Source organism: Gavialis gangeticus, unplaced genomic scaffold, assembly GCF_001723915.1.
Source record: "Gavialis gangeticus isolate Ggan-Ray unplaced genomic scaffold, GavGan_comp1, whole genome shotgun sequence".
NCBI lineage: Eukaryota > Metazoa > Chordata > Crocodylia > Gavialidae > Gavialis > Gavialis gangeticus.
The window spans coordinates 25,086,247-25,101,308 of record NW_017728994.1 but is presented as its reverse complement, the minus strand read 5'-3'; the positions used below and the strand labels follow the sequence as shown (position 1 = coordinate 25,101,308).

At 41.1% G+C, this 15,062-nt stretch overlaps 1 protein-coding gene across 2 annotated transcripts in view; it reads left to right on the top strand.

The window, feature by feature from the left end:
• Positions 1–15,062, top strand: part of VCL (vinculin) — a 128,021-nt gene that overhangs the window by 98,096 nt on the left and 14,863 nt on the right. For both annotated transcript variants that reach the window (XM_019502386.1, XM_019502385.1), the window contains exons 8-15: positions 2,251–2,398; positions 4,404–4,557; positions 6,257–6,432; positions 7,284–7,474; positions 10,210–10,409; positions 11,350–11,478; positions 12,713–12,862; positions 13,773–13,881. In XM_019502386.1, the coding sequence (XP_019357931.1) occupies positions 2,251–2,398; positions 4,404–4,557; positions 6,257–6,432; positions 7,284–7,474; positions 10,210–10,409; positions 11,350–11,478; positions 12,713–12,862; positions 13,773–13,881 (1,257 nt within the window). The remainder of the gene's footprint in view (positions 1–2,250; positions 2,399–4,403; positions 4,558–6,256; positions 6,433–7,283; positions 7,475–10,209; positions 10,410–11,349; positions 11,479–12,712; positions 12,863–13,772; positions 13,882–15,062) is intronic.

The following is a 15,062-nucleotide window of genomic DNA, read 5'->3' as shown; positions in this document are numbered from 1 at the left end:
GGGACCCCAGCCACAGCAATGTGGGCAGGGGCTGCTGAAAAATTGAGTCTGGCCTCTAGCTGGATTGGCCATTTTGCCTCCCCCTGCCTTAGGGCATTTATACATGTGCTTCAGAGGGGGAGGAAGGGGCACTTTAATTAGAGCGGCTCTCAGAACTGCTCTAATTAAAGCACCTGGAACATCACGTGCATTGGCGGGGGCACTTTAAAGTTCGTCAAATGAGCTTTAGTTAAACCATTCCTGCTGCCATTTTTCAGCATGGGGGCACTGATACATGTGACACTGGAGCCTGCTGGAGTGCAGTAATTACTGCACTCCAGCAGACTATTAATCGAGTTTGCTCCGACTTGTAATTAGAGTGCATCAGAGCAGACTCTCTGCACATGTAAAGGCGCCCTAAATGTCTAAATGACTGTTTGTTTAAAGGGAAAAAATGCAAAGATAATGTTCCTGGCATATTGTTAATGCACTGTTATGGGATTATTTTGAACAAACTTTTTCAGTTACATTCTTTTCTTTTCTTCAAATATTAATATAAAGCAAATAATGTATATATAAAGTGCTCCATAATGTTTTGCTTTTTTTGTTGGCCAAATTATATAGTTTAAACTATGGTACATAATACTTTTCCTACATGTTCTGCTTAGAATGATCCAACCAACCAGTTTCATCCAGCTCGCAGAGTCCACCAACAAATTGTGCCCCACCCACCCCTTCCCATGAGGGTGGGAGCGAGGCGCCCATGTGTACACGTAGCCCAAAAAACCCTAGTGGGCAGAAGGGCTGGCCAGCCAGCATGGAGCTTCTGCAGGGGGCTGCTGCTGCCACTGCTGCAGCCCCCACGGACCTGCTATGCTTCCCTGGTCTTCTGCTGGCCCTGGGCAGCATGTAGGGACATATCAGGAGAAGGGCTTTGTGGTGCTGGGGCTGGTGGCAATGCAGAGCCTGTGCCCAGGGGTACAAAGGATGGCAGCAGCGTGGAGCTTGGGTGGGCAGCCTGTGGGTGTGAGGGAGAGCAGGGCACGCAGCCCTGGCAGGTGGTGACAGGAGTGTTAGGCAGGGCGGCTCCAGCCCATGCTGCACATCGCAGTGAGGGGCACAGCCTTCACTGGGCTGCCTGTATCACTGGTGCTCCCTGCCACTTACGCACAGCTCCTGGACTTGCATTGCAGGGAGGGAAGCCCCACATGTTGGAGGTAGCTGCCTTCCCTGCCCCACTGGGGCTGTGCTGCATGGGAGGGAAGTCCCAGGTGCCTTGGCTCCTAGTGGGGCAGGGAAGTCACCAGCTCCAGCACCTGGGGCTTCTGTCTGGTGCTGCACAGCCCCAGCAGGGAAGGCAGCTGTCTCCAGCACATGGGACTTCCCTCCCTGCTGTGTGAGAGCAGGGGCTGTGTGAGAGTGGCGGGGAGCACCAGTGGCCCAGTGGAGGCTGTGCCCCTCGCTGAGATGTGCAGCACTAGCCAGAGCCACGACTTACTGGGTGCCTGCACCCTGAGTGCCCTGCTGCTGTGCCATGGGGAGAGTATGGGGGGGGTCCCCACCCCCTCAACTTCCCTCACACCCACACCCTGCCACCACAATCCCCCATGTGTATACACAACCCCCCCACACACCCCACCATACACACCCTACCACCCACACACACCATACACACTCCACGCTCATCCTACCGTACACCCCTCCATATGCAAAACTAAGAATATATTTTTGAGTTATTATGCAATCATCTCTATACACGCATGCAAACACAAATCATGACAATCATTTTTGTTGTAATAAAATTAAAATACTGTTTGTTATAGTAGGTGTTTGACTTTTAGTGTATGATTTGGTTTTTTTCTGGTTCTAAGATGGCAACTCCCCTCCCAAAAGGAGTATTTCCAGGGGACAAGGGGAAGGACTTCTGGTAGCAAGGGTTAGGGGTGGGACTTCTGGTCCCAAGATGGTGACAAGGGGCGGGACTACCGATGTGGCCCTCAACAGCTCACCAAACTTCTTTAAGCGGCCCTCCACCCAAAATAATTGCCTGCCTCAATCTAAAGCAACATTATAGTGTTGCAGAAACATTGTCTTACAATAAGGTATTAGATTTCTTGCACTGTGTGTGCCTACCCTGTCATTTTAATACATGTACTTTCCTCCCTGAATGAAGTGTAATTAGGGAAGCAGGTCATGATGGAACTAGCAGTTTCTTCTTATTAAATAATGAATGTCTTACATTGAACATGTTGTTGGCTTTTTGCATGGTAGGTGATGCTGGTGAGCAAGCAATAAGGCAAATCCTTGATGAAGCTGGAAAAGTGGGAGAACTGTGTGCAGGCAAAGAGCGCAGAGAGATTCTGGGAACCTGTAAAATGCTGGGCCAGATGACTGATCAAGTAGCTGATCTCCGAGCCAGGTAAATCTCTTGTTACTACTCAAACAGTAACTCTTCTACTATTAAAACAATTGTAGAATTGAACCTTCGTTATACAGCTATTTAGGGTGGGACGTTCATTGCTATGGCAGAACAGGGCAGTTTTTTGTGAACAGTTTTTTGTTCTGTTAACCCTGGTTCTATTGAGGCCTCTTCACATTGATAAGTAACTTTTCATTTACAAGAGTTCTTGGGACAATACCAAACGATAAGGTTTAATCAGATAATGCAGGCTTTTCTTAACTGAGCATATGGCAATGTAACCGGGCACTAAAAAAATCTTTAGCAGATATGGAATTTTCAACTCCTTTGCTAAATATTTTCCACAAAAAGAAGGTGCCTTTTAGGAATTAGCTTGCATCATCTGAGTTATAATATTCTAGTCCTTGGGATTTCATTAGATGATGCATTTCATTAGAAAGTAGCAGTTGTTCAGATGAAAAAAATCATTTTTTTTTTTTTTTTTTTCCTTCCCTTCTTTCAGATGGACTTTAGAACAGATCTTCTGGTTTATAGCAGTTTACTATCTGTGCCCATGTTGAGTCAATCGTTACTCTTAAAACTTTAGTTTTATGAGAGGCGAATCAGACTCGGTGTCAGTTTTGGAGCTTTTGATTCCAAGTTGGTACAGCATTTTTTAGCAATATATGATTAAGGGTCTGCTCATCTTGAGGTGGCTGGCTGATTTCACTGGCAGATTTTAGTGTAACTTCACTTTGAAAGCATCTGTCTGATTCACATAAAATTATGTATACGTTTATTTGAAATTAAACCAGATTTTTGTGTAGGTCAAACTGTTCTCCCCATAAAATGACAATTTGTGTTCATTTCACTGGCTTGGGACCTTTGAGAAAAATAAGACTTTTTGGCTGCACAGGGATTCATGTCTGTGTTGACCAAATGGTTGAAGTATCTTAACTTTAATGTCTGCTAAAACGTGTGAAGAAGCATCTCTTTTATATCTGGCCTAGCCCTGGTGACAGGAACTTTAGACCAAACATCATACAATTACTCACATCTTCTGTTAACCTAAAAAAGATTTTCTCAGAAGAGGGCAGTTTAGGTTGTGTAAATCCTAAATTTAGGTTGTGTAAATCCTACTACTTAAGCTGCTTTGCAAATATAACTTACCACATCTAAAACCATAAGGTTTGTGAGCACATACTTAATATATTATCTTTAGGCATGGGAATCGTCCAAATAATGGTTCTAATTCCCCTTTTCCACATACTGATTGATTTTTGCATATCTTCTTAATAACCTTCCCTGAGGTTTCCAGTTCACCCAGAAGTTTGTAATCCACATAGTAATCTGCCTTTTGACATGAAAAAACAATGGATCCAAGGATGTCTCCATTTATAATAGCTTAATTTAACAGAGTCAGTTCAGTCTTATTCTAAGATGCAGCAGAACATAATTTGCACAGATGCTGCAATTCCAGCTGTTGTAATGTAATCTTTATGGTCATGCTGTCTAGAGGCAGCAGAGGAGTTCTGTTACATCTATTACAAGCCTTACTTGTACTTTAGGTGGGAAATCTTTAATAGATATAAACTGACAAGTTTCTCAAAATAGATGCAAAATGCAAAATTTTGGACACAATGTATTTTTATTAAAATAGTAGGTGATGGAAGTAATTCTGTAGAAGTTTCATGTATTGTACTTTTTTCCAAACCAAGCACATAGATGAAGTCAAGTAATTTTGTACAACTGCCCCAGAAGGTCCCTTTTTCTTTTTTTTTATTAAATCTTAAAGAAATCAGTTCTCTTCATGATGCTACAGACAAAATTATAGACAGAGACAGACAGCTCTTCTCAATTGAGTATTTGGCTGATTCCAGCTTCCTAGTACAGTTCTTAAAATCTATCTCTTGACCGACTTTGTCATATTGTGACTATTGTAAGAATAAATTAATAAGTGATGGACTGGTCTTCATGCTTTTGTTTTAACCTATGGTATTTATGATTGTCATTATACTTAAAATAGAGGACAAGGTGGTACACCAATGGCCATGCAGAAAGCACAGCAAGTGTCTCAAGGTCTGGATTTGTTGACAGCAAAAGTGGAAAATGCAGCCCGTAAACTGGAGGCCATGACTAACTCTAAGCAGGCAATTGCTAAAAAAATAGATGCTGCTCAGGTACTGTTCATATTGTTGTAATAAATACTTCAGTATTTTCCCAAGCTGCTACTTTGTGCTCATAATGAACTGTTGCAGGTATCTCGACACAGAATGTGGTTACTCCACATGAAGAATGCATGAGAGACATTTTCTTGTGTACAAATAAATCTTTCCGATTACGCTATCTGGAGGAAGCACAGGAGTTCTGTTACTGGTTATCACAAACCTACTTGTACAGTAGATTCTAATTAGCTAATAGATGTAAACAGATGAGCTTCTGAAAATAGAGGGAAAATGCAAATTTTGGACATGACATTTTCTTTGTTTAAAAATAAAAAGAAGGAATTATGGTGCTAATCTTTTGGGAAGTTCACATGCTCAGATGCTTTCTATGGAGATTTGTATGTAGACTTAGCATAGAGGAAAGCAATTATTTTTGGTAGAGGGCCACTTACTGAGTTTTGGCAAGCTGTTGAGGGCTACATAGGTAGCCCACCCCTTGACAGATGCTTCTCCCCCTGGTTGCCATCTTGCAACCGGAATTCCCCCCCCTTAACCCCTCTGACCTTTGCCACCAGAAGTCCCTCCCCTTGCCCATGGAAATATTCCTTTCAGCAAGGGGTTTTGCCATCTCAGAACTAGAAAAATACCAAATTATATTCTAAAAATTGAACATTTACAACATTCATTGATTTGGTTTCAAAAAATGTTTTTGTCCTACTTTACATGTAGTGTAGTGTACATAGAGGTGATTGCACAATACTGTCAAATGAAGTCTTACTCTTGTATACTGTGGGGGGTTGGGGGCATGGAGGGTGGGCATTGGCGATGCGTAGGGGTGCACCCCCTTGAAAGTGCCAACTGTGAAACTGGAAGTGCATTTCCCTCTTCCCCCCTCATTGCATGGACATACACACACCCCCTCCTGCTCCTTGCCCCGTGCTCCTGCAGTCCAGTGATGCAGCGGGGGGCCATGTGGTGCTGGAGTGGCTGGCAGGTTGGCAGGGAAACCTTGAAAGTGGTGGCAGGCAGAGGCTTCTGGTTGTGGGGGGTGGGGCCAGGCGGCTTTGCATCTGTGTCTTGCTGGCTTCCTGGGTCCTACTGCTGCTCGCTCCTGTCATCCTTGACAGGTAGTCAGGAGCAGATAAATATTAATTTTCTAAATTTTTTAGGGGCCCTGCTGGCCAGATAGAATGGCCTGGCTGGTTGGATGCGGCCCATGGGCCATATTTTGCCTCTCCCTGACTTAGCAGCTATGTTTAAGAAACTATAAAACAGTCTATTAATGTAGTTATCTTGTTTCCTTTACAAGAATAATATAAGGGACCTTTTCTCTTCTGAAAGAAAAGCATAGTTTTCAATTGTTGCTTTTGTTCCCATTTATTTAGTTTTAGAGGAACTATCATCTATCATCCTGCTTAAAACAGTGGTAGAAAATGCTACCTTGTCTAGAAAATAGAGATATAGAGATACAAAATGGAAGTAGCTGCATTGTACTAGTTAAAATAATGTCAGTGCAGAGGGGAGAGTGGACAGCTGTGCTAAGGTGTATGTAACTTTGTATGCTTGGGCTCATGTAACAAATCAGGCAGCTACTATTAGGGGACATCAAGGTATGGCATCAGGAAGAAAATGTTTTAAGAAATTATTTTGTTTAAAAGATGTTTATTGCAGTAGAAGGCTTCATCTTTATTTGTACATTTTCTTTTCTTTAAAGAACTGGCTTGCAGATCCTAATGGGGGCAGTGAAGGAGAAGAACATATTCGCGGAATTATGGCTGAAGCCAGGAAAATTGCAGAACTTTGTGAGGAACCCAAGGAAAGAGATGACATTTTGCGTTCCTTGGGGGAAATCTCTGCTCTTACTGCCAAGCTGTCAGATCTACGAAGACAGTATGTAGTAGTATCATGCCAGTCATTATATTTGAGTAAATATAGTTTGCATATAGGAATTAGCTAAATCGGGAACTAACAAAATGTGAAGGGTGGGCAAGGAGGGGAGCAAGAGAGAGAGAAAGCTTTTGCTTAAAAGCATTCCTTCAGGGACCTGTGCTTGGCTAAAACCTATTTCTATATCAAATTTGAAAAGAAGGGACGTTTAAACATGCTCTGGGAGTGGGGGTGTGGGGTGCTTTAATTAGAGCAGCTTTGAGAGCTGCTCCTAATTAAAGTGTGTGAAGCATCATGTGTATCAGCATCCCTGAGCTAAAAATGGCAGTGGGGGGTACTTTTAACTAAAGCTCATAGAATGAACTCTGATGCACATGATGGTGGAGTGTTGGAGCACAGTAATTACTATGAGTCTCCTCCAGTGTGTTGGAAATACAGTGCATTGGAGCAGCCTTGCTGCATGTGTATAGGCGCCCAAGGGATGGGGACACGCGCTTGTCAGCTGTCCTCTTTAATCTGGCAGAATTGAATGCATTGATTCCTCATTTTGCAGTTACTGGAATCTTAATTTAGGGTATTCTTGAGGGAGAACCCTAAATTTTGCAACCTCAAACTGTCTACTGATGTTTTTCATACTGTGTAAATAATTTCTCCTGTTTATCGTTCTCAGGTTTTGCCACAATGACTTGTGTACCATTGTTAGGCTTGCTCCTTTCTAAAAAAATAACAGTGAACAAAGTCATAGTAAACTAAGGAACAGAATCACAGTGGAACCTGTACTGAAAAAGCATTATGCCTGTTGCATCAAGTCCAATGGAGCTTGTGGCTGTAACTATATCTTTTCTTTCTCTTAGTGGGAAAGGAGACTCTCCAGAGGCCCGTGCATTGGCTAAGCAGATAGCCACATCATTGCAGAACTTACAGTCTAAAACTAACAAAGTTGTAGCAAATACTAGGCCAGTTAAGGCTGCAGTCCATTTGGAGGGCAAGATTGAACAAGCTCAAAGGTGGATTGACAATCCGACAGTTGATGATCGTGGAGTAGGTAAGGTTTTCACTTGTCATATTTAACCCTGCTAATGAATTCTAATAAGTTTCTCCTGAGGAAGGAACTGCACATCAGTCTGATAGCACTTGTTTGGATGCTCATGGCTGTGGAAGGGTCTCAGGAGGACAAGTTATCTTAGGGCGGGATTTTCCAGTTTTCAGACTTCCTGGGATATAGTGGTTTCTAAAGCATTCTGCTCCTGGAAGAATGAAACTTTAAAGGAGATGACCATTTATCTGAATTTTTCCCCTTCAATTGGAAATAAAAAACAGAGACATTCCAAAAGAGCACAAGTACATGCTTAGCTACATTTGAGTATTTACAGTAAGGCAGGAGCCTTGCAAAGAACCAAAACTCACTTGCAGTGGGCACGAAGTAAAGTTATTGTCAATAGGTGCAAGAATACATTATACCAGAAATGTGTAAAAGGGAATAGTAAGCATTTGTGATGGCCATAACTTATTCATTTCTTGTTTGGTTAAAAATTTCTATCATATTACCAATACATTAATAGGTATTGGTTTTGTTTTCATTTTAAACGTGTGGCTTCCAGGTTTAATCCTGGGTTAGTCTCATGTGAAGAATTTGTAAAGAATATACCATATCAGATATGCGCTCTGTTAAATATACACAGCATTACTGGAAGAATTTTTGGCCTGGTATTTTTAGTCTAGTGATAATGTGACAATACTTCTGCAGTGTTTGTTCCCTTAACGAGGCACCAGCCATGTCACAAACAACTCTGCACATTTACACTTATTCCTAGCATAATGTTGTGATAAGCTTTGATTAAAATCATGACATGTAAACCTGATTTTATTTTATAGTTGTGTGGGCCATTTTGCTGGAATTTATTGCTGTTGTCTATGTAAATACCCATATTGTAACCCCCCACTGCTGTGTGATAAGTGGAATTGTTAATTCCCACTGCCAGATAAGAATTGGGCATGATGGGATGAAATGCCACATTAATATCCAAATTTCATGGTCATGGGTAATCCTTAAACTGCAGTCTAAATATTTGTTAGGGTTTCCAGCAAGACTACTCAGCCAGCCCTTTTGCTGCCCTACGCTGCCACCTGGAGCCCTACGAGGAGAGACTACGGGACCTGAACCTGTTCAGCCTCCACAAGAGAAGGCTGAGGGGGGATCTTGTGGCCTGTTACAAACTGGTCAGGGGGGATCAGAAGGCACTGGGGGAGTCACTGTTCCCCCAGGCACAGCCAGGAGTGACCAGGAACAACGGTCACAAGCTAGCAGAGGGTAGGTTTAGGTTAGACATCAGAAGGCGCTATTTCACGGTCAGGGCGGCTAGGGTCTGGAACCAACTTCCAAGGGAGGTGGTGCAGGCTCCTACCCTGGGGGTTTTTAAGAGGAGGTTAGATGAACACCTTGCTGGGGTCGTTTAACCCCAGTACTCTTTCCTGCCATGGCAGGGGGTCGCACTAGATGATCTTCTCAGGTCCCTTCCGACCCTAGAAACTGAAACTATGAAAATAGGAGGCTTCACAAAATGTTGATGTCAGCACTGCACAACTGTTCCTGTATATTTTGGTCCTGTGACAAAATTATCTTACTGAGAGCATGGACAGATCAAGTACACCCTGTAAAAAGATCTGGAAGAGACTTACTACAGGTTTGGGGGTACCTGTTTCATCTGTTGGCTGCTAACGTGCAGTAAGGAAGGTTAAATGACAGTAATTCCTTAACTTTCACTCAAGGGTAAAATACTGCTGTTGCGCTTCACTTACTAAAGGTTAGAAAAAGATAGATTAAACAGAGCAGATCAGCAAGTGTGCTCTTATATGTCCCCATCCTTTACATAAGTGTAAATGAACTTTTGCCCATGCCCCCTTTTTGAGCTCCACAACTTGCAAAATTAGCCAAACTGAGCGCATCTATGCATGAGCTTTATGGCAGTGTTGACTAATTAGCTCCGCAGTAAAGCATCACCATCTACATGTGCACCAGTATTAGGGTGTGGTAAATTAATCAACTCTACCGTAAGATAGTATTGTTGGGGACAGTACTGTCTTGTAGCAGAGTACTTATGTGCACTGGAACACATATAGGCCATGACAGGGGTGGGCTGGGGCACAAGAGTGCTAACATGTAGGGGCTACCTGCTGCGTAGCCCTGCACTTTAGCATCTTTGTGCCCCAGCCAGCCCTTTTGCTGCCCTACGCTGCCACCTGGAGCCTGGGGCTGACTCCTAGGGCCCTCTTCCAGCCTGGGGCTGCTTTGCCTGAGCTCAAAGTGCTGTGGTCCTGGGGGCATATGTAAATGCTGCAACTGGGAGTATCTGATTCCAGCAAAACTGCACTAGAGTTTATTGCTCTGCCTTAATTGCACATATAGAGGTACCCACTGTGTGCAGTGTGAGATAAGTTCATGGTGAATTAGCACAGTAGGAACATGTAATTAGCTAATAAATACTCTGTTTTTGCCAACCCTTGCTAACTGAAGATGGTACGGCCTAATGGGCAAAAGAAAAAAAAATCTTGAAGAGACTTGGAATTCTTCATATGGCTTAAACTGCAATTGCTTTGTGTAAACTCATGAAAGATCCTTCATCCCATGTTCTGAGTAACCAGAAAGTTAAGAATTAGACTGGTTATAAGAGATTTTTTTTTTTTTTAGTTTGGCTCTTAATTGCCACTTTAGCAGTATGTCTGAGTTATTGTCTATACTTTTTGGCTCTGCATATTACTGATGTAGTACTTACACTGCAGGCCAGGCTGCAATCCGGGGACTGGTTGCTGAAGGTCGTCGTTTAGCCAATGTTATGATGGGACCCTATCGCCAAGATCTGCTTGCCAAATGTGACCGTGTAGAACAGCTGGCTGCCCAGCTTGCTGATCTGGCAGCTAGAGGAGAAGGAGAGTCTCCTCAGGCAAGGGCCATTGCTGCACAACTCCAGGACTCCTTGAAGGTAACACTTTGCTACAGGTGGAACTATCACCAGTTCATGTACCACACAAAATATTGGTGGTTGGGAGTACTCTTAGTTGAGGTATGTGGATGATATACAAAGTAGGAAGTAACTTGGGAAAATCTACAGTGTTAAAAGACTCTGGAGGTGTCTTGCTGACCATGGGTTTCTTCACTGCTTGAGATGTTTAATATGACATCTTCTCAAAGGACTTTATTTCATTTAGGAAGGTATTGATTTGGTGGGATGGACACATTGATTCAGAGTCTGTTCTTGCTGTCATTGCAGATCAATAATAGGTTTGGTCTTGTACATAAAAAGGGTGTTGGGAAAACTGGTCATATTTTTCAAATTCTCATTCTCTGCCCCCCAAAAAGGACTGGTTGAAGAACATAGGGTCTCTCATTAAGCCATTCATTGTTTAGCCTCCTGATGCTGTTTTGTAATCACTAAGTGCATTTATACACACGTTTGTCTGCTCCAACATGCCAGAGATCCAGCACGTTGGAGCAGACTCAATTAATCGAGTCTTCTCTGCACACAAGCTGACACGCCCGGCACTGCATCGCATGCATTTGTGTAAACGGCAAAATGCATGTCAGTGCTGAGAAAATGGCGGCAGCATGCTTTTGAACTAAAACACCTTCAATGTGTTTTAATTCAAAAGTGCACCACCGCCACTTTCTCAGTATTGACACCCATTTTGCCGATTTATACAAATGTACAAGCTGTAGTACTGGGGGCTTTTAAAAGCACCTGACACTGTGGTGCAAGCATGTGTACAAATGCCCTAATATCCTGAGGTTTAATGTTACAGTGGTTTATAAATATTTACTGAACATGCTTCTATCTCAGTGGTAACCACTTTATATGGCACTATTTTCTTTGTTTTTGCAAGAATACAATTCCTGGGATTACTAATATCAACATTTTTTTAAAGGATCTGAAAACAAGGATGCAGGAAGCAATGACTCAGGAAGTTTCTGATGTCTTCAGTGACACTACAACTCCTATTAAACTATTGGCAGTGGCAGCCACAGCACCTCCTGATGCACCCAATAGAGATGAGGTAAGTGCTGTAGAGACTACAAATACATTCTTGTGGATATTTCGCTATGCAGCTTTACATGAGAGAAGATCTTGTTCTTAGTTGTCATCCATGCTCATCAATATTGCTATTGTGAGGATTCTAATGCAAACTGCTCCTAGATTAATGGAAGTAATTGATTGATTACTGGAAGTAAACATTCAATAGAAACCAGGATATCTATACCAGAGATATTCATGTTTAGATGCTTCCAACTTTCTTTTAACTGTTTGTTTATTGGTTGGGTTACCTACAGTAGGGTTAATTTCTCTACATGTAAAGTTTTCATGTAAGGAGACCAGAGTAGATAATCAATTTATGCCAAGACTCATCAATATATTAGACCTGTTTTTTCCAATACGTAACCCACTTCATGTGGCTTTATACAGTATCTAAAACACTTGGCTTAGAAGCTGTATTTAACTAGTCTTTACAGAGAGCCAGAAAGATTTTCCAAAGCCTGAGAAATTTGGCTTTATAGGAGAGTAACTTTTACCAACATTATAGTATGTGTTCAAAAATATAAGTGCATGCAACTGTAAGGCTGGATATGTGTAGAGTTCTTACATAGTGTTTTGGTTTCTGGGATAACTATCCATTTTCTTATAATTTTGTATGAAAAATGTTTTAATTTTTATTTTCTATATTTTTAACTCAAAATTCTAAAACAATTTTAGAAAAATCTGTCATCTTTATAAGAATGACATCTACAGCCTTGGATCCATTGTTGTACATTTCTTGTTGGAAGCCTAGTTTTGGAAGTCAGACTAATTTCCTTTAGGCGTATGGGTCCAAAATTATTTTTCCCACACTGAGTGATTAAAAAAATAAAGAAAACAAAACCAAAAAATGTTTTAATATATAGTGTCTGGAATTCCTGACTAGTACTACTAGGATATAATGTAACAAATATCTTGCATCCATGAAAATGTTAAAACACACTTTGCCAACAGGACAGGATAGTCATTTAAATCATCTGATTAGGAAAAACTCTGCTCTAATCTTGGGATTATAAATAAACATTGTTGCTGCAGGATGTTAATTGATTTAATGCACCACGCTAGCGAACAGAAAATCTTGGCTTCAGTGTTTAATAAAAATGTGTTACTTGTGTTGATGCTGTGTGGACAAGGATGGTGTTAGACCTAAATAGAGTAGAAAATACTTTTGAGATGGCACATTGCTGCTAATATTTTTCTTCTCCTCTGACCTCTAGGTATTTGGTGAAAGAGCAGCAAACTTTGAAAACCATGCTGCTAGACTTGGAGCTACAGCAGAAAAAGCAGCTGCTGTGGGAACTGCTAATAAAACTACTGTGGAAGGCATTCAAGCAACTGTGAAGTCAGCGAGAGAACTTACACCTCAGGTCTGTTTGCTTAACACCTCATATTCTAAAACATTAATTTGCATATAAAGACTCCAGAGGAATTTCTCTGTGGTCCTGTTGACCAAAACAACATTTTTGCATTGGCATTATGTTGGGATCTAACTAACAGGATTATTAGTAGAGTGTCATATTTGAACCCGAAAGCTTGCTTAATAATTGTTTTCCAACTATTTAAGTTGGTCTAATAAAAGATATCAGATTCACCCAGAGAACCTTGTCTGCCTATGTTATATTTTAAGGTGTTTAAGATGCACTTTTAAAATAGATCTGTAAAAAGGAGGATAGTATGTGTAATAGATAGGACAAGCTAACAGTTAGAAACAGATTTCTTTCTTTAACTTTTGGCCAGATATTTCAGTGACTTACCCTCTTAGCAAAATGACCTGCAAAACTTTAACATTTTGGTAGTGTTGAGGTGATGTTGTTGCCGTGATGGTCCTGGAAATATCAGTGTCAAGAATTCTTACCTGCAGAACTTAAAAACGTTTGGGTAAGAAATAATGCTCTGTAAAAAGATTTTTCTAATTTGGGTGGTCATATGAAAGTGTAACTATGTGCAGCATGTATAGACTATGTTTGATATTGCTACTCAGAACAGCAAAAGCAAATGAGCATGCTCTCAGAAAATGGATTTGTTTTTGGGTGTATGTGCAACTGCATAAATAATTGCAATTCCAGATAATCTAGTATCCAGGGGCATTTCAAATCTCCTTTGCTGTGCAGAGTTCTTTATGCAGCCAGAAGGCTTTTACAGTAAAACTAAAACTGTCAGATCAATATTGAAAATGAGTAATTGGGCACCTAGTCAAAAACGAAGTACATTTTAACTGTATGTAAACTGTTCCTGTGTAACAAATGTTACATATTGAAGGATGTCTTACGTTGGCAGGTAGTATCAGCTGCTCGTATTCTGCTAAGAAATCCTGGCAATCAAGCTGCTTATGAACATTTTGAGACCATGAAAAATCAATGGATTGATAATGTGGAAAAAATGACAGGTAAAATACAGAATATTTTATACCTCTTACTGCTTAGTTCCTAATATATTTTTTCTGATGCTTGGATTTACAAAATATGCATAAAAGTAATAACTACAAAAGTAGATTTTTATATATAGAATAGAGCAGACATGCGCCATAACACAGAAAAAGGCCTATTTAGCAAAGTTTCTTGTTGTACAGATGCCAAATTAATATATCTTGTTTTCTACAGTTCTAAAGTACATAAGTATGTCGGTTCATTTTTTTTCTACATATATTTCCACATTGTGGTATCTTTCCACTTGGTATTGTAAGCATGACCTTTTGTGATGAGTCTGTTGTAATTAGCTGATTAGCAGTAGGTAACTATTGACCACTTTTAACAGTGCATGCATGTGTTGCTGCTGATACGCTGTAGATGAGGCAGGCAAGACTTGGTTGGGGAGGGAAATGAAGCAACAGCTTATTAAATAGAGCATAAAACTAAGTCCCAATTAGAGGTCATTGCAACATAAATCTAATGGAACTGAGGTACCATCTGATTACACAATTGCTGGTCAGCCCCCATAGTACGATAGGTCCTGATACTGGGCATGACCAAAACCATTTTATGTGATAGAATTTAGTTGTCTCTGGTGTGTGTTTCCTCCCTCTCTTCCACCCCAACAGCACTTAGCCTGGAAGCACTACATGTTTTCAAGTAAATCAACTGAAAGCACAGTTGGAGACTTGCGGCCCTCTCCTCATATGCTAACGCTCCACTGTTATCAGAAATTCTTTGACATGTGGAGTGCCTAGCAAAAGTGTAAAATAAGCCTAAAGAAATTTATAGGCGGAAATATTTCTTTTGTCTTAAGCTAGTTCTTTGCTCCAGCTGCAATCTACAGTAATTATCCAGGATAGTATGGGCTGGGTATTGTATCAATTGATGTGGATCATATGCTATAGCCATAGAGTGTGTAGTGAAGAAAAACAACAGCGGACATCCCAGGATCTGTGTGTAAGCAAAGTGAAAGTTCAGTTTGGTACTACACCGTTGTCTCTCACCTTTCAAGCATCTCCTGCCATATGTCCTGATATAACTGTCGAAGTGTTTGAATCCATTTCCAGAGGATGACAAGTGCATTAAATACTGATGAAATTCTTGTGTCTGAATCTTCATGACACTGAGGCTGCTTACAGACATAACCCCCCCCCCC